The sequence below is a fragment of the Microplitis mediator genome, chromosome 4 (genome assembly GCF_029852145.1).
Source record: "Microplitis mediator isolate UGA2020A chromosome 4, iyMicMedi2.1, whole genome shotgun sequence".
Lineage (NCBI taxonomy): Eukaryota > Metazoa > Arthropoda > Insecta > Hymenoptera > Braconidae > Microplitis > Microplitis mediator.
The window spans coordinates 9,895,399-9,920,048 of NC_079972.1; the positions used below are offsets into that span (position 1 = coordinate 9,895,399).

At 28.6% G+C, this 24,650-nt stretch overlaps 4 protein-coding genes across 4 annotated transcripts; 1 reads left to right on the forward strand and 3 right to left on the reverse strand.

Moving 5' to 3' along the window:
- Nucleotides 1–324: 324 nt before the first annotated feature.
- LOC130667215 (uncharacterized) lies at nt 325–12,174 on the reverse strand. Its single transcript, XM_057468710.1, has 7 exons — nt 11,978–12,174; nt 10,124–10,820; nt 8,906–9,234; nt 8,767–8,786; nt 2,735–2,960; nt 745–1,444; nt 325–668 (listed from the first exon to the last, which is right to left on the reverse strand). The coding sequence occupies exons 1-7, from the start codon at nt 12,134–12,136 to the stop codon at nt 325–327; spliced, it is 2,475 nt and encodes an 824-aa protein (XP_057324693.1). The 5' UTR covers nt 12,137–12,174.
- LOC130666722 (odorant receptor 10a-like) lies at nt 3,678–6,943 on the reverse strand. Its single transcript, XM_057467954.1, has 3 exons — nt 6,701–6,943; nt 4,774–5,470; nt 3,678–4,029 (listed from the first exon to the last, which is right to left on the reverse strand). Exons 1-3 carry the CDS (start codon nt 6,866–6,868, stop codon nt 3,686–3,688), a joined length of 1,209 nt encoding a protein of 402 aa, XP_057323937.1. The 5' UTR covers nt 6,869–6,943; the 3' UTR covers nt 3,678–3,685.
- A 1,564-nt stretch (nt 12,175–13,738) lies between the features above and the next one.
- LOC130666721 (kin of IRRE-like protein 1) lies at nt 13,739–20,785 on the reverse strand. Its single transcript, XM_057467953.1, has 6 exons — nt 19,925–20,785; nt 18,366–18,495; nt 17,794–17,993; nt 17,404–17,724; nt 15,647–16,162; nt 13,739–14,538 (listed from the first exon to the last, which is right to left on the reverse strand). Exons 1-6 carry the CDS (start codon nt 20,316–20,318, stop codon nt 13,979–13,981), a joined length of 2,121 nt encoding a protein of 706 aa, XP_057323936.1. The 5' UTR covers nt 20,319–20,785; the 3' UTR covers nt 13,739–13,978.
- A 1,747-nt stretch (nt 20,786–22,532) lies between these two features.
- On the forward strand, nt 22,533–24,253 carry LOC130666581 (uncharacterized). The gene is made up of 4 exons (XM_057467697.1): nt 22,533–22,648; nt 22,752–22,875; nt 23,579–23,682; nt 23,751–24,253. Exons 1-4 carry the CDS (start codon nt 22,640–22,642, stop codon nt 24,030–24,032), a joined length of 519 nt encoding a protein of 172 aa, XP_057323680.1. The 5' UTR covers nt 22,533–22,639; the 3' UTR covers nt 24,033–24,253.
- The last annotated feature ends 397 nt before the right edge of the window (nt 24,254–24,650 follow it).

The following is a 24,650-nucleotide window of genomic DNA, read 5'->3' on the forward strand; positions in this document are numbered from 1 at the left end:
TTCATGTTAACAATTACATTATACACTTATCCAAAAAATTAAAGGAACAAAAAAATTTTATAAATTTTTTAGTGATTTTTGGAAAGCTGTATTTTCGTGAAAAATGATCGTACCGAAAGAACAAAAAAAGCAAATTGAAGCTTAAAATCTCTAGTTTGAAGATATTCCAGCAAAACATTTTTTCGAGCCACGGTTTTTGCGGAATCATAAGAAAAAGGTCGAGACAAAATTTTTCTAAATTTTTTGTTTTCGTTTTTAAGGCCTACGGGGCCGGGAAAAACTTAAAAAAAAAAAAACGAATTCATAGTTTGATTTAAATAAAATTTATTCAAAAATTACTAATCTCATGACTGAAAAAAATGACACCATCGTTTTAACAATGTTTGTAAAGTTGAGTAAATTCATATAATAAAATTTTCCCGCCGTTAAATGAAATTCCTTATTAACTCTTAGCATAATAAATATAATATCCTTACGAGTATTAATTGAAACATTGTACCAACTACAGCTGTACACAGCTAAACGTGAATTTTTAACTTTCGATGATAGTTCATCGCCAGCGTAACAGTATATAAATATTTGAGCTAAAAAATATAATATCGTTCCAGTAGCATCTTGAAAAACCGCATTCATATTGTTGTCTTTTAGTGCTACAAAAATCATGATAACTGAAAAAATAAAATCAACAATAGATATTATGAGTAAAAAAATATTATTGAAGTATTTATATATGAATAATTATACTTATGATATTTAAGTGGATTCCACTTATCAATAATACTGCTAGAGTTATGTAATTAAACGACTCGCGTAATTTATCCATTAGTCCCAACATATACTTTTGTCGATCAATTAATTTATAAAATTTGTCACGTTCAAATCTACCATCATTGGCTACCAAAAAGTTTTGAATATTCATATTCGATATTTCCATTTGACCGCAAATATGCTTCGCCAGCACGAGAAAATACAAATCAATTCCACAACTTACGAAATTATAAATAACAAATTCAAAAGTTCGACATGCAAATCGAATTATGTAAAAAACAGTTGGTATATCAGCTAAATTCCAGCATTCAGAACTGATAGGAGTTGTGCGTACATAAACAGTCGTATTATCATTTGTCAAAATAGTGTGCGGAATCCTGTCTATGATAAATTTTAATGTGTATAGCGAAAACGGTGTTAATATACCATAAAATAGCACTCTATTTAGAGACGAATATCGACGCATTATAGTTTTACACTTCTCGTCATTAATAATGCGCCAATCGTAAATCAAATTTTGAACAATAAATGATATATTTTTGTGATAGATATTTAAAAGTGATATTTTAGTAATTGCTGATATTGGACCGATCATCATTCCAACTTGTGAAGTTATTTCATAACTTGTACCACAATGATCTAATAATTCTTGAGTAATAAATATACCCGAGATCATCTAAAAAAAAATTTGCATATATTAAACAAAATTTCAGAATAATTAGTTAACGAAATAATTTTTATTTCTCACCTTCCGTGTAAAAAAACAAATCGTTGAAAAAGCATTGAATATTCTAAATTTTGAAACCTGTCACAAAATAACGAACTTTTTTCACAACTGACACAAAAGTTGCCAGATGTTTCCGTCTGAATCTTTCTCGGAAGCAAAATCACTAAATAGGAACTATATACTGACTGCAAATTGATGAACTACTGTCTAATCTAGCGAAGGGCGCTTGAATTTTTTGATAACATTCGTTCGTTTAAAAAAAAAAATCGGCCAAAGTTCCTGATTACTGTATTATAGTGCAACCAAAATAATACCGTTCGCTCATTTGGGTGCGAGAAAGAAATAAGTAAGGATTCATGTTAATATTAATGAACGTTTTTAAACTTTTCTGCAAACTTTCTTTGAGGCTCCATCAAAAGTGTTAAATTTTATCACTCGGAAAAAGCTGATTTTAACTTATTGTTCAACGTTGTTTTATTTTTACTATTTGAATACTATTAAGTAGGGGAAGGGGGGGGGGGCAAAAGGGGGTAGGGTAGGCAAAACGGGGTACCCCCAAAATTTGATAAAAAAAAATTTTATATTCTAAATGGTTTTAAAACATTCCCAAATCACTTCTGTAAATATAATTAAGCGATACTTCGAATTTTTTTTGGTAAACTTTTTCAAAAATCAATTGTCAGTTGAAAAATAATAATGACGTTTGTTTTATGATAAAAACTATTAAAAATTTTTTTTCTTCTTTTGTATCCAATGAACATGTAAAATATAAATTTTCTTCATGTAAATTACTTAAAAAAAAATTCAACTTAATCAAATTCGTTTAAAATCCAGAATTTTTTTTTTTTTACCTCTTTTAGGGGGTACCCCACTTTGCCCGCAGAAATGAAAAATTTTTTTTTTCAACAGTAACTGAAAATTTCGCCTATTTACTTTGAATATCATTAAAAAAAAAAAAATTTAGCGTATTTGAGTCCTCGAAAACTTGGTATTTCCTTAAGTACCCCCTTTTGCCCCTCCCTCCCCTAATTCATTGTTTTCTTTCTTGAATTTTTAGACGTTTGAAAATAGTTTTAAAAAGTTCGTCGTTATGTCACGTTTCGAACATTAGAATAGTCGACGCTTTTTCAACGATTTTTTTTTTCACTGGCGCGTCATTGCGATATTAGTACTTCTATTAATGATATCTAACTAAATGATAAGAATCATAGAAATAGGTCCATTTACAATTTATATTACCAAATAAACAAATAATGAAGAAATACGGATTTTCCAATAAATATTTCTCTGTTCTAATGGCCATGAACAAATTATTTGTAGTATATACTTGTATAGTCCAATAGCTTTTATTGAATCTTCTGTCCAATGTACGGAGTTAGGTTCATTTATTGTTGTTTTACTTTTCATGTCTGATATTTTACTAGATATTGTGTTAGCATTTACAGTACGCAGAAAATACAAGATACTATGTTATTTATGAAACTACATAAAATATAATATTTTATCAATAATAGAACATGTAAGCTCATGCAATCGTAGAAAGATGGTTCGTATGGTGGCCTATCAATGATAATTTATTTACTTATGGATTTTGATATAAAATATACTTGAAGATAATATGCATTAATGCATGCTCATTAATTTTATAGTCCGCAGATGCGCATTTTAACAAAAATTATTATTTATCGACACACGATTTTGTTTCGCGTGATATGTTGAGTCGTACAGAATTGATTGGTTTCTATAGAAAATATATCATGAAAAATAAATTCTATCATATTTATTGTTCCTGGAACACTTTGTGATATTAACTTATAACTTAAAGTAAATCTGGTAAAAATACGTATCAGAAATATTATTTGAAAGCACAAAATTAATTTTTTTTTCTGCTTCAATTCGAGAATTATTCAATTATATTTTTCGTTGAAATGTTTTTTATTTTGTGACCATTATATTTTTTCATAATTTTATAAATGAAATTTTAAGTGATCGTCTGATTTTATACTCAAATTTATCTTAGTTTCGAAAGTGATACCAATAAAGCAAATTCTTTTTTTGACTTTTCCGAAAATTAAAATTTGAATAATATTGATTTTGTGGTAAATACATTTTACGTATGAATATTTATTTAAATATGTACTATAAATTTATATAACAATCTACAAAATTAATATTGGCGGGAGAAACTATTTATTCAAAAATAACTAATCTCATTACTGAGAAAAATGATACCAATGTTTTAACAATACTAGTGAAATTTTCTAAATTCATATGATAAAATTTTCCAGCGGTTAAATGAAATTCTTGACTATTTCTTAGCATAATGTATTTAATATCTTTACGAGTTTTTATTGAAAAATTGTACCAATAACAACTGTAAACTGAGAAACAGGAATTTTGAATAACTGAGGATAGTTTTTCACCAGCATAGCAATAGATAAATATTTGAGAAAAAAAATATAATATTGTTCCAGCCGCGTCTCGAATCACTGAATTAATATCGTTATTTTTTAGTGCTATGAAAATCATAATAACTGAAAATAAAAAAAATAATAATAATAATCATGGCAATCATAAAGCTAATTATACAGAAGTGAGGCTCCACTTCTTTTTGAAACTGTAAGTAAATTTTTCTATGGCTTCAAATTTTCATTTTTTGATTTCATGCATTCATTTAATTTCTTTAATTATGCTGTAATTTTAAAAAATTACGATTTTATCACTAAAAATAATGAGAAAAACCATAAAAAAAATATTTTTTTACACGAAAATTTTCTGTAAAATTATTGAGTCTCATTTCTGCATTATTACCGACACTGTAAAAAATTTGCGGAGTGAACGCAGATTTAATCTGGAGTGAATGCTGAGCGGATGACTGTTTATCAATTTAATTTCTTCGGAGTGAAATTTACTCCGAAGGGGAGTTCATTTTAATATTAAAACTCTGAATCGGAGTGAATATAAATTCAAATAAAATCCAGACCACTTCGAAACCACCCGCTGAAAAGAAAAACTCCCTATTTACTCCGTATGCGGAGTGATTTTTTTTTTTACTCCAAAACTCCGAGTGACGAAGTGAATCCGGGTTTAAATAAAATGCGTAATCACTCCGAATTCACTCCCGATTTTTGACAGTGTATTTACTCCGTATTCAAAGTGGCTTTTTTATTTAAACTCCGAAACTCTGAATTACGGAATAAATTCGGATTTAAATAAAATCCGTAATCACTCCAATTTTTTACAGTGTATAAATCTAATAAAAATACATAAAATCGTACTTATGATATTTAAATGGATTCCACTTATCAATAGTACTGTTAATATAGTATAATTAAATGATTCGCGCAATAAATTTATCAAATCAAATAAATATTTTTGTCGAATGATAATCCCATAAAATTTTTTTTTGTCAAACACACCATTGGTAATAGTTTTGAAATTTTTAAGATTTGAATTAGTTATTTCCATTTGACCACAAATATGCATTGCCAGTATAAAAAAGTATAAATCTATCCCACAACTAGTTATATTGTAAATAATGAACTCAAAGATACGACACGCGAATTGAAAAGCGTAGATAACAATTGGTGTATCAGAAAAATCCCAACACTTAGCACTCAATGGAAGTAAACGTTCGATAACCGTAATATTATCTATTATAATCTTCTGTGGCAACCCTTCAATTGTCAATTTCAATGTATAACAAAACATTGATGTCAGTATACAAAAAAATAATATTCTATTTAATGACGAGTATTGACGCATTATTTTTCTTGATTTTTCATCTTCAATAATACTCCAATCATTTATAAAATTCGTAACGATAAATTTGATATTGTCATTATAAATATGTAAAAATAATATTTTTATATGTCCTGATACTGCGGCAAATATTATGCCGAATAATGATGTGATGTCATAACTTGTACCACAATGATTTAATAATTCTTGAGCGAGAAAAATATCTGACGTTATCTAGTAAAAAAAAAAAAAACATGAAAAATCATAAATTAAATTTTCAAAACTTCCCGGGTCAAAAATAAAACTTGATTTAGACTTGGTTTACCAAGTCGAAATTTAGTCTTGTGGGGCAAGTGTACGTGGTGGGTGAGTGTGCACAAACCCATGTATTTTAGTCTGAAATGAATGGGTTTGCAGACTCAATTACAGCGCACACTTTCCCTACATGACTCTACAGCCGTTTTTCACAAGACAAACTCGACTTTTTTAACGGAGGCATGAAATATATTAAGTTTTCGTCTTGGTTTAGACTTAGCTAGCTTATTTAGTAATGATTTAAGGGGTAACGGTAACCGATTTTCAATTCAATTTAATTTACGGACAAACACTAGAAATCTAAAATAGAAAGTCTTTAGCGTTTTTTAAAACCTTAACAGAGGGCTAAAAATTTCGTATTTTCAAAAATTCTAATTCGTCTCCGAGAAAAATTGTTTTAAAATTCTCATTTACTCAACGAGTGCAACAAAGATAGTCCCGTTGATTTTTCTGAGTGTGAGAAAGAGGTCCGGTAGCGTATCCCCTTAAGATCAAAAAGTCAAAATCAAGTCGATATTGACTTGGTTTAGACTTATTCGTCGTAAATTAGAACGCGAAACAGTCCAAACTAAGATGAAACACGAAAAACACATTTTACACTAGAAAATACTGCTTGCTTTTAAGGTGAATAAACAACTTCTATTCAACTTGGTTCAGGAATTAAAAAGTAAGGTGAATGATAGTCGTACTCGAAGTGAAGACAAATAAGTTAAAACTAAGATGAAAAAAGCTCCAAAAGTGGGCAAAAATTTAAATTAAGCCGAAAAAGTCGAGATCTTCTCAGAAAATCGTCAGTAAATTATGTACCTGAAGATCGGAACGTTTTTCGCGCAAACGAAAATGAAAAATTTATGTAATTCGACTGCTTAAGGGATCGTTCCGGGGATAGGGGGATAGTCTAAGATTCTTGGTTGACATACCAGCATTTATATGCAAAACGTTTCAGAAATCTAGTCATCCAGTAGATTTTTTACTTACCAATTTTCTTTTTCGTTGCGCGAAAAACGTTCTGATCTTCAGGAACATAACAAATCGATAACTTGAAAAGAAAATAAGATGAAGCGAGTTTGAATCAAGTTTTATTTTTGACCCCGGTTATTATTTTATATATTTATAAATCTAAAATTATTGTATGTTTTGAAAAATTACCAAATATGTAACGAATAGTATACTACGAATTTTCCAGTAAATATTTCGTAGCTCCAATGGCCACGAACAAATTATTTGTATTATATATTTGTACAAGCCAATAGCTTTTATCGAATCTTTTGTCCAATGTACTGTGATAATGTCGTTTGTTACTATTTTATTCTTCATGGTTTATATTCAACTAAATATTATTTTATCATTCGCAATATGCGGACAATACGATTTACTATTTTATTTATAATGCTACATAAAATATATTATGTATATAATTCATAACAGTAGGACACATAAATATATGCGATCATCAAGATGGTTTGTATCTTAGACCGCCAATAAATTATTAAAATTTTATTACTTATTTATTTCGATGTAATATAAATTTGAAGAGTATTTGCATAAATGCATGCATATTAAATTTATAGTTGACATATGCGCGTTAGAGGAAAAATTATTTTTTTCTTTAACAAGTAAGTTAGTTCTCTATGACAGGTTGAGTTGAACAGAATATTATTAAGTAATAAACATATACAATACGTTATATATTTTGACGAATAAGTAACTGATCAATATAAGTTATTGATTTCTTTTACATATTTTTTGGTTTAACTTTTGTAGTTTACGCTTTTGCTGTCATTAATTATAATTATAAACTTTGTTTTTAATAATGGCAAAGAATTACAATAATACTAAAAAAAGTATTAATAATTTTTCATTTATAACAAAAAAATTGATGAATCATCTTGAAAGATTTTGTTTGACAATATTGTTAAGAAGACGCCTTTGGCTCGGGTAGGCAGTTATACAAGTGGGTTGGAATGTCCTACTTTTCGCCCTTGGTATGTAATATACTATCGTTTTTTTTGTTTATTTCTATAAATTACACGGAGAGAAATTCACAGTAACAATTACAATATATTATGGCAATGATTCCCATATCGTAACAAGTTTTTTTTAAATATCGATCATAAAAATAGCACCTCTTCAAATTATGATAACCTTTCCTGTCTATATGGGTTTCATTCCTATACGACATCGGAATAGTTTCTAAAAAATAATGGCTTTCCTGATTAAACAACTGAATTGGACCGAATTAAAAATTTCAATTCTATTATATTCTGTTAAATTCGGTAAGACAGAATTTGAAAGAATTCAAAGATTATTTTCGAATTAAACAGAATAAAAACGATTTAAAATTTTTGAATTGGTTTTAATTCGGTTTAATTCGGAGTCAGAACCAGAAATTCGAGGATTATTTTCGAATTAAACAGAATAGAATTATTTAAATTCGTTTCGATTTGAATAAATTCTGGTTTTCTTGCCGAATTAGACAGAATTATTTTTCAAGTTAGGTACTGAATTAACAGAATTTATCTGAATTATATGGAATTAAAAATTCAATTCTGTTTAATTCGATCGAATTCAGTTGTTTAATCAGGGTAAATAATTCCTACTCCATTATGGTAATCGTTCCTGCACTGTCCCTGTTTAAAAATATTGATTGAAAAGAATTAAAAATGATGAAATTCGAATTCTTTTCAATAATTTCAATTCTTTTGTTTGTATATATAGATATACAGTTTGCATGGAGTGGCCGCTTCTCAATTCTTTTCAATCGGTATTTTTAACCAGGGGTACTATATGGTAATCGTTACCATACATTATGGTAATGATTCCCATAGTAGTATAGGAACGATTGCCATAATATTATAAGAATATTTCACGTATATGATGGGAGTCGTTACCATGATACATATAGGGTTCATTCCCATATGCAGCTAGGAACTGATCCAATGTGGACATAGAATTTATTTTTATGTGACTATGGAAACTATTTCCATGAATATGGTAATCATTACCATAATTCTATTACCATACGATGTATAAACTTTTACCATAATGATAAGAATTATTCCCACAGTTTCAGAGACTTTTCCCAAAAATTATGAGCGTATGCCCCATAATTCCAAATAATTATTATCATTACGTTATGGGTCGATATTTCAAAAACATACTAAGAAATTTCCATAATTTTTTCTCCGCGTATGAGGTTTTAAATGGTGTTTTACAACAAGAGGAAGTTCTTATACTAAAACAGCAATCAGTATAAATTTTAGTAACATATTTTTAATTAAACTATCAATGAAGTTAACAATAATGCATTAATGAATGAATAAATAAATGTATAAATATTTATTCGAAAATGACCAATCTCATAACTGAAAAGAATGAAAACATCATTTTGACAATATCTGTAAAGTTTATCAAATTCATATGATAAAATTTTCCAGCTGTAAGATAAAATTTTTGGCTATTTCTTAACATAATATATACAATATCTTTATTTGTTCTGTTTGAAAAATTGTACCAACTACAACTGTACACCGCGAAACACGACTCTTCAATTTTCGATGACAGTTTATCACTGACATAACAATAAATATATATTTGAGAAAAAAAATATACTATATTTCCAGCAGCATCTTCAATAACTGAACTTATGTTGTTGTTTTTCAAGGCCATAAGCACCATGATAACTGAAATTATAAGAATTACGAAAATTATGAAAAAAGTTATCATTATTACTAGAGTAAATTATTAAATTCCAAATTTTACAATAAGGTACCGGTGGGTAATAAGGCCTAGCTAAGGGAGATTTTGAATAGAATCGAAAATATTGCATTTAATTATCGAAATGTATCATTAATCTCCATTTCAATACATTAGCCATAAAACATAATGAAGTAATGGTAATTTTTACCATAAACAAACAAAAAATTAAACTTTTACAAAAACCATACATAGGACATGATACTGAAGTTAGCCGACGTTTAATAATTTTTTGATCTTTTTTTAAACGATGAATTATAAAAAAAAAAAATATTTGGAAAAATTGCACCGGTAGTTTTTTAAATTTTTTACATGTGCATATTTTTAGTTTTCGGTTTTTTTGTAATTGATTTGTTGAAAAAAAAATCGGAAAATTACTAATTGTCTGCTAACTTCAGGATCATCAATAAGACATTTTACTACGATAGAATAATAAGGCCTACGGGTTAAACAAACTGCAATAGTTAAACTATACTTAATAAAATTGGTATTAGAGATGAATCATCACTTAAATTTAGCAACAATACTTTTTAAGAGTCAGAAGACTACATTTTTTTTTATAATTTCTTCTGCGCTACGACATCATATGATGGATGATGAAATACAGAAGACAGGGAACGAAGTATCGGAACTCTATAAACTTAAGTTTATAGAGTTCCGATACACAACAATTGTTGTAATATCTCTATGCAAGACCCTTCTACTAAAGTAGCCTTTAGCGGAGGCGATTATTTTAAACAGCATTTCTGTCACTTAGACCTTATTACTCGACAGGCCTTATTACCCGCGGGTACCTTATACATAATGCAGTTATACCGATAATATTTAAATGAACCGCTGCTATTAACAACACCGCCAGTATCACATAATTGAATGATTCCTTTAGTAAATCTATTAATTGTAATAAATATTTTTGTCGATTGATAACAGCGTAAAATTTATCACTTTCAAATTTACCATTATTGATGGCCAAAAAATTTCGTATATTTGTATTCGATATTTCCATTTGCCCACAAATATGCATCGCCAATACAAAAAAATATAAATCAATCCCACAACTCACGATATTATAAATTATAAATTCAAGAGTACGCCAAACGAACCGAATAACATAAATAACAGTAGGTGTATCTGAAAAATTCCAGCATTCGGAGCTTATGGGAATAGTGCGCAATAATACAGTAGTATTATCTATCGTAACGACATGTGGAATTTTTTCTAATGTCAATTTAGTTGTATACATTAAAAATGGCGTTAACAACCCGTAAAATAAAACTCTGTTTAAAGATGCGTATTCACGCATTATATGTTTCGATTTTTCGTCTTTGATCATCCACCAATCGTTGATAATATTTTTTATAATAAATGATGTATTTTCATATGATATATTTAGTAGTATTATTTTAATTACTGCTGATATCACACCAAATATCATTCCAAATAATGTAGTATATTCATAACTCGTCCCACAATGATTTAGTATTTCTCTAATATAAAAATTACCTGAGATTAACTGAAAAAAAAAAATACTAAAAGTTCTTTTCTAGAGAAGAAATCATTCCGGAAGGTATCTTTAATCCGGGTAAAAAAAATCGTTAGCAAAATGTTGAAATAGTATATTGTGTGACAAGGGATGAAAGAAGACGATTTCAGACTAGGGTGAGGTTGGCTGCTCAAGCTGCAGGCGAGGGCTGACATCACCCGCAGTCTGAAATCATGTTTTATCCTGAGTCACGCACTATATTTTTCATGATTACCTGCATCGGAACTTCAAGATTCAGTGTCAGCAGCCAGTATACTGTTTAGAAAATCTCATAGAATCCAATAGTTTCTCATAAATTCCTATAGAGATTTTATAAGAATGAATGAGTTCTATGAGAAGTGCTATCGTTAAGTATAGGGCCTTATACATACATCTATAAGAATCTATCGGATTTTTCAAGCAGGGTAAGAAACATGTTAATTTCAAGCCGATCATTAAACTGAAGTGACAAGTAAACAAATGAGAGTAATAAGACTGCAAATGAACATTAAATATAACTGGCACCGGGCAGAAACAATTGTATTTCTTCCCAAGGGGAGAAACACGCATGTTTCTGCCCGCTGTATGAAGGTATTTTTGAATTGCGATTTCGCGAGCAGTTGTTTGCAGCATCGGCTTGAAATTTGCTTGTTTCAACGGGCTGTAGAGATACTGAAACTTCAAGTTTCGATGCTGGTATCATGAAAAAATATTTGCTATTCTAAACTTCAAAACGTGACACAACGCCGAACTTTTTTTGAAAGTTTTTTAAGCTCTTGAAATTTAAAGAGGAAAACATTTGGGTGACTAAATACCGTAAAAATATAAAAAAAAAAAAAAAAGTTTGAAAATAGTTCAAAATACAGTTTTTATGAGCGTATTTTGCCCGGAAAAATATGATGGAATTAAGAGCTTTTAATAGAGTCAAAAAACTCTACACAAAAGTCAAAAAATCTTCATTTATAGTATTAGGTTAAACTTTTTTTTTTCCGTGTCACATTTTGAAATTTAGAGTAGTCAACGCTTTTTCAACAATTTTTTTTACACGGAGAAATTAATTATAAATAAGTCTCATTCCAAAAGAGTTATTCAAATGATATATAAAAAAATTAAACATACATATAAGTGGGTGAATAAATTCATATTACCAAATAAATAAATAGCAATATGATACGAATTTTCCAAAAATAATTTCTAGATTCAAGTGGCCATGAACAAATTACTTGTATCATGTACTTGTATAATCCTATTGCTTTCACCGAATCTTCGGTCCAATAAATTTGTTGATTTACTGCTAAACTCTTCATGGTTAATGTTTTACTGAATATTATTTCAGTATTTTCAGTGTTCGCTGTACAAAGTAATATTTTATTCATAGTAAAGAGAAAAGTGCTACATTATTCATGTCTAATACATTCATACATTTAAATATTGTGAATATATATTTCTCGTCATAGGCTACCAATAGGCTAAATAATTTATTTAATAATTTCGATATAAAATATACATGAAGATAGCTTACATTTATTCATATATATTAATTCTATAGTTGATACATGCGCATTCAAAAATAAATTGCTTCTATGTAACAAAACGATTTAGTTTCTTGCAACAAGTTGATTTAGATACATCTATATTCCATGAAATATCATTGTTTAGAATACAATATATTAAATAATATAAACTATTTCAAAGCGTCGATTCGTCTGCGCATTGGGTATAAAATTTGATCTTTGACAATTAACCAGAATGAAGTTGATAAAAAGTAAAAGTTATTTCTTCGAACGCAAAAATGTAAAAATTGCAGCTTATATTATAAATTGTAAGAGGCCTTCGCAATACTTCAAATATCATAACTGTGGTTTCTTATTTTAGGTTTTTTTACACGGATAAATTATTCCTGTTTCAAATGCTATGATGTCATAGTAAAGCCGGATCATATTGGCCACCTAATGGAAATTGAAAAGAACACATGCAAAAATTAGTATTCTATAGTAAAATTATTAACGAGTATATCACAAATTACTGTAGTCATTGTAAAATTTACTATGTCCATAGTCATTTGATCATGTGTTTTTTTTTTCAATTTCTGTAGGTGGCCAACATGACCCGACTTTACTATGACACACCATAGCATTTCAAAAACAATTTTTCCGTGTAATTTTCTTCATAATTTATATCCAGTACACATAAATAAATTATAATTAAAATTTACTAAAATATTGATATATATTTCAATGAATCTATCTATAACAAAGTATAAATTCGAAATCTTAATAAGTCACAAAAGTAATAATTTTCATCGAAAACAATCTTTTTCGCTTTTTCCGGTCGTTAACCCATTTATGGTCATTACCCTCGTCTATAGTCAATACTAAGCTTATACCGAATTTATTTTCATACAACAGATATTTGTATATTTTATTAGTAGCAACCCTTTGGTACGAGAAAGTTTCCTACAAGCATAAATAACCATAGATTTATGAAAATCCATACCTATGTCCTTCCGTAAACTCAAACGCGCTGACCATCACGCAACCAAATAGTATAAGACGGCCGTCTCCGCTCATTTAATATGCACCCTTGATTCATAATATTTGCTATTTGTCACAATATCACTTATAAATATTAATATGTTTTCTCGGACTACGTGGATTTATTTTATACATGCATATGTAAATAATATCTTTACGCAAAATAGAGAAAATAGAAAAAAATGACAGTTTCCGCAGTACTTCGAATAAAAACTGGAAGGATTGAACGAAATTCTATAAAAATTACAGTTTAAAATTCTTATTTGAAACTTAAATTTTTCTGATTTTCTCTGTTTCGTGTTTAAATAAATTCTAAACTTTGTTATATTATTTTATTATTTTTGAGTAATAATAATATTAAATAAATATTAACATTTTAATTTATTTCTAAACTCTAGGATTTTTAATTAATAATGTTATTTATATGGAAGCATAACACAATCATATTTTTAAAATCACTGTTAACATTTCACACAATAATAAAATTAATTCTAGTATATATAGCGCACAACAATTAATGTGCAAAAATAAATAATTTTTAAGATGAAAAATTCATATGTAAGTACATAAAATTACTGTATTTTTAATAGTTAATAATAATTATTATTGTACTAATTAAACGATAGTAGGTGGCTGAAGAACAGCAGGAGCTCTTCTTACTTTCAAAGCTTCAGGACTTAATGTCCTAGAATGTTTAACAATTTGATTATAATCATACATAACAGCGAGTCCGCCTTCGGAAGGACTTTTTCTCACGTAAACTTTGCTAGCCGGCGAAGCTGTTGTTTTTTGTCTATTTATTGAAGGTGTTGTGGTGTAAAACGCATCGGCAGCAATGCTTCCTTCCTCTTCTTCTTCTGCCTTTTTCTTTTGGTATCTTCGGTGTCTTGCTTTCAGTATCGAATAAAATACCAATCCAATTATTAAAAACAGTAATAGCAAACCAATACCACCGGCAATAGCTATTATTTTTATCTCCATTGGATCCCGTACAGTAAGTTTCAAACTTGTTGTATCTCGCCCTTTTTCGCTTTCAATCATTAAATTATAAACACGCGAATCTTCTTTTTGTAAATCGCGTATTTCTAATTTTGCATAATAACAGTTTGTTGTTTCATTATTTTCTTTTATTGGTTCTAGAGGCAATGCTTCATATTTTGGCTCAATACTTTCACCTGGAAAATAATATAGTTTAATTAATAAACTTATAGAGAAGAAGTACCATTTGTAGCCACTGCTTCATTTTTAGACATTTCATACTTTATTTTAATTAATAAAAATTTATAAAATGAAACCTCCATCGTAACAGTGTAATAAAAGTATCTTTTATATAGATTTAAAAATTTAATTGTCATTGCGCCCTTTACAAATTATTTTATTTAAATTTTTGAACTGTCCAAAACTGGCCCTAAAGTAGCCAAAAACGGTACCTCTATCCTACGCTTAATTTTATATCTAAAGTCAGATGAAAAAATAAAATTTTTCAGTTAGAAATTAAAAGACCAAAAAAAAAGTTATGGTTGTCATCCCGAATCAAAAAACGAATTTGGATATAAGTCTTAAAGTTCTCAATGAGGTTTTTGAGCATTAATTTAGAATTTTAAGATTGACAACAGTATACACGGAAAGATTGGAACCCGACTGTTTACTGTTCTGCACCCGACTCAGTACAGTGCTGGATAAAAATGCTTGATTTTGGTACAGTACTATACTGATTACTGTGCAGAACCTGACTGAGTGATATATCGAGAATTTTTATCCAGCACCGTACTGAGTCGGGTGCAGAACAGTAACCAGTCGGGTTCCAATCTTTCCATGTAGAAAGTTATCCTAATTTAGTCCTTAAAGTAGTAGTTACGATCAATTTTACCACTTTGAGGACTAAACTAGAATACTATATTCTGGATTAGAGCCTCAAAATTACTAAATAAAAACCAAAGAATGATTTTATCTGCATTTGAACCTCGAAAGACTTATTCGACGTATTCTCTCCCCTCCCCTTATCCACAAATAAAATTACCCCTCCTTTTTTTTTATGAACGCAGTATTGCTGTTAAATTATTATATCAGCATAATTAAATGTCGAAATAAAATATGGGTATGAGTGTCAAAACTGTTGTACTGTTTCAGTTTGAACCCTTTTTAATTAAAAAGTACAATAGCTACGTAACTCATAATGTGAACTGAGGGTTAAAATTATTTTTTTACAATAAATTATAAAATTCGAAATCTTAATAAATCTCATAATCAATCACAATAAATAAAATTATTTTTTAAACATACCTGATCGTATATGTGAACTACCCCATTGCCAAGCAATCAATCTAGGCGGCGGTCTCGAACAAAATCTCGATTTTAAAATATGAAACGGATCACCAACCCACCCAATCGATTCATCGATACTCATATCATCACTCAAGCGATCGATATTATTGTCATTACTATAAGACCGTGTTTGTATTTCCGGTGGTCCAGATACGTGTAAAATAAATCTTGTATCACTGGACATTTCTCTTCTTACCCCATTTATAATATTGAAAGCAACACAGCGATATTCTCCTTCATTGCTCCAAATAACATTTTTCAAACTGAGTCTCCGCGAACCTGTTTCTCCATGCACCGAATTGTCGATAGTCTGCGGTACACCGCCTCTCAAATGAACCCAACGATATCGTGCCGGTGGGTTGGCATCAAAATCATCGCACTCGAACGGATCAACAGTTGATGCTAACATTGCTGTTACTTCTATTTCTCCTGCAGTATTATTTGTTCTACCGTTTATCCTCATTCGTGGTCCATCTGTCATAAAAATAGTTCAATTAAAATATATTATATATAAGAGGGAGGGGGGAAGGCAAAACAGGCTACTGTAAGAAATATCAAGTTTTCGAGGACTCAAATACGTTAAATCTTTTTTTTCATGCACGGAAAAAAAAACAGTTGAAAATTTGAACTCATATCTGAGTATTTATTACAGTTTCGTATAGTAGTAAAGCACTGCGACTCTGAAACTGTAAGAATTACATTTTTATCCAGGCATAAAAAATATTACAGTTTCAAACTTGGTATTGTCCAGCTCTCAATAGTAAACAGATTTTATAACTTTGAATTTTATTCTAAAAATTACGATCTCACACTGTAATTTTTTCTACAAATTCTTCAAATTATATTTCCGGAGACAAAAAAATTTTATTATTAGTTTCATATAGTAAAAAGTATTTCTTTCGCTTGAATCTATACTCAGAAAATGCTGATATATGAAATATAAGCTACGATCTTTACAGTTTCATTCGACAAAAGAGATTCTTTTTTTAATGCTTAAAATTGTATTAATTTTATTACTATAAAAAATTTCTTAAATTACAGTTTAAGCTTTAATGTTTGAAGATTTTTGTCCCGAAGGCCTGTTTTTACTGTAGAAACTATAATTTTTTAACTGCTCTTTTTCCGAGTGATATTCAAAGTAAATAGAAAAAATTTTTAGTTGCCGTTGAAAAAATTTATATTTCTGGATATTAAATAAATGGTTCCATACCTAATGTACTTCGGAAATTTGAACTTTTACACTTTGAACTTGGAAATTTGAACTTTGGAAATTTGAACTTTTGCAAATGCGAACTTTGGTAAATTTGAACTTTGAATAATTTAGTATTTCTTTCATCAAAAATAATTTTTTTTTGATATAATTATTTTTTTCATGTTTTTCATGTTTCATTCATAAAAGTTTAAATTTACCAAAGTTCAAGTTGGCAAAGTTCAAATTGGTAAAGTTCAATTTTCAAAGTTCATTAGGTCGATCACCAAATAAATTTGATTAAATTAAATTTTTTTATAAGTAATTTACATAAAGAAAATAAAATTTATATAATTTGAAAAAGTTTAACAAAAAAAATTCAAAATAATGCTCAATTTTATTTATAAAAGTGATTTTGGAAATTTTGAAAAACATTAAAAAAAAAACAATCTTTTTTATAAAATTTTGGGGATACCCCGTTTTGTCCCTCCTAATATTAATTATATTATTGATTATTATTAATTACATTGAACATCAAGTCGATAATTAGCAGGTGAACTTTCTCCAATGACATTAATCCCTCTGCATGTATAAAGTCCAGCGTCCGTTTGTTTTACCGGTTCAAAGCGTATCTCCGAACCGCTCATTGTACCATTACGGTGGGTTAAATTTTGACCAATCGATTCAATAGAATTACTTCGCGTTAATGCGATCGAATCTCTGTACCATCTAATTGCCGCTGGTGGATTTGCGTCAGCCAGACATTTAATGCTCATAAAACTAGCTGAATCTTCTAGCGCTGATGTCAATAAACGTGGACTAGTTTCAATATGAACTTCCGGTGCATCTAAAAATTATAATTAACTATTATTCAAGTACATAATTATTAATGAAAGTAATTAAGTATTTTATTTACAATGAATATCAAGTCGACATTCAGCAATAGCAGGTAGTGGACTCGATGAATGTAAACTGAGACATCTTACAGGAAGACCATGATTTTCTCTATCGCCTTTTACCCTCATTAAACTGTGCGCAGCCCAAGTTTTAGGGCTGTCTACTTCCGTAGCGTTGGTTTGTTCCCTAAGTGGTTCTACTTCATCTCCTCCGATAAACCTATCGTATTATAAATTGAGTTTAATCGTAAAACAAAAAAAAATTTAACTAAAATTACAACATTTAAGTCAAGTAAGAGAAGTTAGAATGAAGGTTGGATAAGGAGCGGCTAGTTTCATCAGACCGTGAAACGGAAAAGACTATCCTTTGGACGACAGCCCTTCTACTATGCTTCGAAGACGACTTGTTACGGACTCGTGCTTCTTGTATTTTACAACTCACATTACTTGTCATTCTACTTTATTATTCTTATTACTAATGCATATTAATTTAGACTTTATAGAAAATATAAATAGACATTAAAATATAAGATTTTAGAATATTAAAAAAATATATATATATATTCTCATTGTATATTAAATGCGTTTTTACCATTTAATAAGTGCTGGTGGATTGCCATAACGAGATACACAGGAAATTGTGACCTCCTGACCTTCTCTTAGCGTAAGCGCTCCTGTCAAGATTGTGCCACCATATTCTAAACTCGGTTTTCTTGGTTTTACTATCAGTAAATAAAAAAAAATAAAAACAAACACATGAATAATTTATTGATATCATTAATCATTCGATTTTTTTCCCTGATTAAGAAATCTAATTTGAAATGATTTGAAAAATCTAAACTATTTCATGTTGTATCATTTCATAAACTTACCCAAGTAACACACAGACAACTTATAATGTCTTAAAGATGTCTTTTAAAAGGATAATACAAATTTTTTTTGACTCAAAGTCACCTTTTTTCGTATAAATAAGACATGCAAATTTTAGTTCCGGAAACAAAGAAAATTTGTGTTGTTTTTCCTGTCTTATGTCAATTAAAAAGTCGTTTAGATGACTTATTTTACCACTATTTGTAATTTACTTTTTGTCGTCACTTGCTCTCTTAAATTTGAAATAGTGAAAATAGTGACTATTCACTGTTTACTAGTGAAAAGTATACCACTATTTGAATTAGTGATATGCTTTTCACTGACAATAAGTGACTATTCACTGCTAAATAGTGATTGTCACTTGATTTTCACTAATTCGTTTTTAGAGAGTGTGTCAAGTCTTTCGGTGACATAAATTTCTGATCGTTTTGTCAACATATTGGTGCCTTATCGGTATGTCAAAAAACAGCCTAAAAACTGATATCTAGGCACGAGATTTTTGCCTTATTTTTGAAATGAGTAGTTCAAATTTTTGATATTGCGGGTAAAATATCGGTCTTATTAAAAAAGTTTTCGAACAAAAGTTGTAGGAAATTAAATTTTATTAAAAAAATTTCTCTTATGATTTTCTTATCGATCAATACATATATTTTCACCGTAATTCAAAAATTAATATTCATAATGAATGATTCAAAATTTGGTTAATTATGAAAATCTTAATTTTGAAATTACGGCTTTCTTATTAGTCCTAAGAAAAAATTATAAAAGACATTTTTTTTAGAAAATTGAATTTCCTACAACTTTTGTTTAAAAAATTTTTTAATAAGACTAATATTTTCTCCGTAATACAAAAATTTCACACTACTAATTATTAATTACTTTTAAATTAACGCAAAAATCCTGGCCCTACTGATGTCTTATCGATGTCAAAAAGGCAAGTGTGCTTCTTGGGTATTCAATTTAATTTAAAATGATTCGAGAGTTCAAATCATTTCAAATAATTTTAAATCAGCCAAAGAACCAAAAATTGCGATATTATTTCCTCATTCAATTTAACTAAAAATTATTCGTTTCAAAATTTATGCTCGAAAGCAAAATAATTCAGACAATTTGGAATTATTCAAAATGATTAAGAGTTTCGTCATCTCAAATCATTCCTAATCAAATTTCTTAATCAGGTTTATCAATTAAAATAAACTAATTTACAAAAAATGTTTATAAACAAATTAAATGTATGACAACAGATAATTTTGAAAGATAAAAATTTTTTTAAAAAATTACCTCTAACAAGAAGTCGTGAAGGTAAAGACGTTAATGCATCCTGTCGTGTGAAATCACCAGGTGTCACCTGGCATTCCCATAATCCATCATCAAAATCAAGTGATGCACGTCTGATAAGAAGTGTGCAATCAGCATCACCATTACCACCACCACCACGTCCATTAGCCCACTCATATTTGTCAGGATGCATGCCAACTGGCTTACGATCTTTTTGCCAAATACACTGGCCCTTTTTATCCTGCACCTTGCAAACCAACTTAACATCTTCTCCACTCGATACCTCTTGATAACTCGGTGGAGTTTCGATAAATCTCTGCTCACTATTTACACCCACAACAATTACCCCCAACATTAAACATATCAAACCATTAACTCTGCTCATAATTATTATCATAATTATTAATAAATCTTGAACAACAGACAACTCAATTACACATTTATTCACACTTTCTAACTATGTTAACACATTAAATAATAAATTAACAACATTTAACAATATTGTCATACATTATAAATTAAACTTGACATTATTATATTTTTATTACTATGAAAATAAAATGAGTTAACATTCAAGTCACTTCAGTTCGACGCATTTCGAATTTAAAAAGTGGCGGTTTATTTCAAATGAATTTAATTTACTTCCCGGTAATGAGATAAAAAATGAAGATGTTTATACTCAGAGGTGGAAAATGGATATTTAAAAATAAGAGAGTAAGTGTAGTAACGCAATTTAATAAAGCAACTTAAGCTCTTTGACAACAAAAACAGACTGGTTACTCCTGGTGCAAGCGGAAGACACAGAGCCCCAAACGGTGTGTGCGAAGCCATGCGTGCGTATCCAACCCTGTCTCCTCTATATGCTGCTGTCCTTATTTTTCGAATACGTCTAGTCTGTTATCATTATTCCTCAATGGTAATATAACTCTAAAAAGTCATCATAGCATATACCATACGTTCTGTACGTCGACATATATTTATTCATCAGTGTATTATATTTCGTTGGGTAGTTGGGTGTATACACGTGTGAACGTGTTGAACCACGCCTTGCATTACATTGCATTAGGCCACCATATTCAATGATATACAATGAAAAATCATACATTAATATACACATATATACATATATATATATTTATGTATATTATTTTTCTTTTGACTAAAATTTTCTTCATTGTTCTGCCTACATTACTCTCATACTCTAATAATCATGAGAGCTATCATTACGTATATTTTTTATCATTCGATTTATTAGGATACATATTACAATTGTTATTATATATATATATATATATATATATATATATAAATATATATGCCTTTTTAAATGCCTAAAAAGTAAATCGCTTTCTTCTTTCATTAAATATCCCTCCTTAACTCTTTGCAAATTAATATTTATGGAATTTATATACATACATATATATATATATATATATAATATTAATTCAGGTCAGTTGTTTGGAAATAAGATTCACTTTCTAGATCCACTTAATTCAGGTAAATTTAAATTATGACCATTAAAAAATTTTAATAATAATATGAAGTATAATTTGTAAAAAAATTACAAAATTTAAATGAGATATTTATTTATTTACCGAAAAAAATGTAATTTTGTTGAGCATAGGTAAGAATTGATTTTTAAATAAATTAAAATCAGCAGATCGCGGTGCGTGAGTCCGTTCCCTTCTGGTTGCGATCCCTTATTACCCTCCCTATTTCACAGAGTTTCTATTTCCGTTTTAAAGACGAGGGACAGTGTAGATAAATACCTTTACTGAATACTAACTGACATTGTGATAGACTGACATTCTTTGTTAAATATTTTTATGTATATATACTTATATCCTTAAATCGATTTTATAAATATAATAAATATTTTCCGTTTGTTAAAAGCCATTTTACTTGGACTTGAAGTCACAGGACTATGACCTCAAGTATTTTCAACCGGAAAAAAAAATTTTTTTTTGTAACTGCACATTACTTTTATTGCATATGTACATTCCTTTATGTCTTATAATGTCATAATTATTTTTATTATGCATTATGTATTGTTTTAATTTCAGTCGATCGTATTAAAATATTTTGTTAAATTAATTTAATCCGTATCACTTATAAAATATTATTGTAATTGTAAAGAAGATCATTTCTGTGTAGATGATAAAAAGTGACCGATACATTTGCTTATTATTACGTGCTATCAATATAGATTCTGTTTAAAAATAAATTAACATTTAGCTGTGTCACTAAAAATTTTTGTGAACAAAGGTTTTTTTTCCAGTGTTTTATTCGACGGTTTATTTTAGAATTCATTTTAGTAAGCGACGTATTCAAAATTTGTGTTGAGTTTTTACATGATATTTTGATACTGAATATCTGCATTTTATTTAATGGAATTTTTCTTATCGTCTGCCTGAAGTCTTTAGAATCAAAAAAAATTTATTTATGACTCATCTAACATTTGTTGTGGTAATTAACGCTGACATCACAAATTGAAATTCTCCATAATAGTTACAATGTATTCACCTGATACTAATAGGTGAATGACTTCCCTACTTTTTCTCCCTTTCCACATAATTGCCATCATATTTAATCTAGTAAATGTATGACAAATTTTTAGTTATTAGCAAACCGGCAATAGTTTCGAACCTTCATTAATATTTAGTCAAATTTATTCAAAACTTCTATTCACTTTTAATAAAACAAAGTTTTTATTTCAATATGACGATAGTTAGTAAAAATTTTTTAAATATTTATTTAAGTTAAAAAAATGAAAATTCATCTACACATATTATTGTTACATCCGATTTATTTTCTGATTTTTTTAATATAGATGGAACAGATTTATTTAACGAAGATATTGGTTTTCTGCACACTAATTTTTCAAGCAAAAACTGTAATGGGATGCACGTGCAGGAAGGTGCCATTAGTGGAACAATTTTGTAATGCTGATTTTGGTAAATATTAGTTCAAATATTAATTATTCTTAGAAAGTATGATGATAATTATTGTTTAGGACCCTATTATCGGTTCTCTTATTGGATTATAAGTATATATATACAATAATACAACGCAAAAACTTTGATTATTATCTACAAAATGAATATTTGGGAAACATCTTCTATAAAAAAAAGCTCATTTCAAAAATTTCTCAAAAATCTTTATAATAGTAAACCCGAATTTAAGGGATTTGAATCTAGTGTTGACGATTTTTGTAACTTTAAAAAAACTAAAGATTAAACAAATTTTCAACGCTCAGATTGCAATCTTGAACAGTTTCGGTAACTGTAAAAAAATGTTTATAATTAGTTTTAAATCCTTTTTTATTTTTTAACGTTCTTCGAACCAGCAAAATTCTCGAATGGGATTTATGAACCTTTTGGAATGAATTTTTTTTACATGCAATATATCAAACTTTATGAACAGATATATGACCACAGAATTTCCAAAAATATTTCGAAAAAAAAAAATTATTTTTCATTTTTTATTAGAATATTTTAGCCGCGTTACTCATAAAAAAACACAATTTTTAATTATTATGTTTTAAACTCGAACTCATCTGGTGAAAAACTATTTAATAATGTCGTAGTTTCTATAATAACCCTAAAGAAAATGAAGACTTCGCATTTTTTATAATTAATGTATATATTTTTTTGTCAGTTATCAAGATGAAAATCAATAGCCACACAGATATCGGAAATCCAATTTCGTATTATCCAATTGAAACTCGCATATACCAATTTGACATTATGAAGGTCTATAAGGTAAATATATTTGAAAATACTATACAAAAATTATTTTAAACTAAACTGAATTTATATTTATAAATTAGATACGTTCTAACGATATCATTCCAATGTTATTACACGGGGAGATGACTACCGATTATAAATATTCCTGTGGAGTTAGGTTGGAAGATGGTGATACTCTAATATATGGTGGAAATTTCATCGAGTCTCAGTTGCCCGACATGCATACATGTGATTTAACAATACACGATGAAGAAGCCATGAAAAAATTTGAAAAAAATAATTTCATTTATAACCCTTATTATTGTGAATACTTAAACTTTGACAGGGAGAGATCCAAATTTTTTTATAGAAACTTAGAATAATGTTAAAAATTTTAAATTTATCGATAAGCTGATTGATTGATTGAGTATTTATTGAATTTTATTTTGTTAGCCCGTCATCTATTTATTAAATTTTATCTTATCCATCAGTTTACAAAATAATATCAATTAGTCATATGGAATTTAGTTGTGACTGTTCAGTATTCTAAAACAAATTCATATCTTATACTTTTGATTGCAATTGACATTAAAAAAAAAAAATTGTTGAAATTTATGGATAAAACGAGATTTCTAATTCTGTATGAAATATTATTTAGCGAGTAAATGTATATTCGCACTTATTCTGATTTACCAGATAAGATATATGATGTATAAGAGATTGAAATCGAAATAAATAAAATATAATACAATATTTATTAAATTTTAAATTTTGCGTAAATTTATACGATATTAACCAAATAGTCACGGGTTTTCCGCACCTAACTGACGAAGAAATAGTTTGGGTCAATGAACCATCTTGTTGAGGGTAACATTTGAAGGTCAAGTTCATTTTTTCAATGCAGTTGAGGCAAATCGCTTTTTATACCCGCGATTTTTACCAGCATCCACTAGAATTTGCGGGTTGAACCCTGGCTTAGGCTGGCCTCTACGAAATTTATA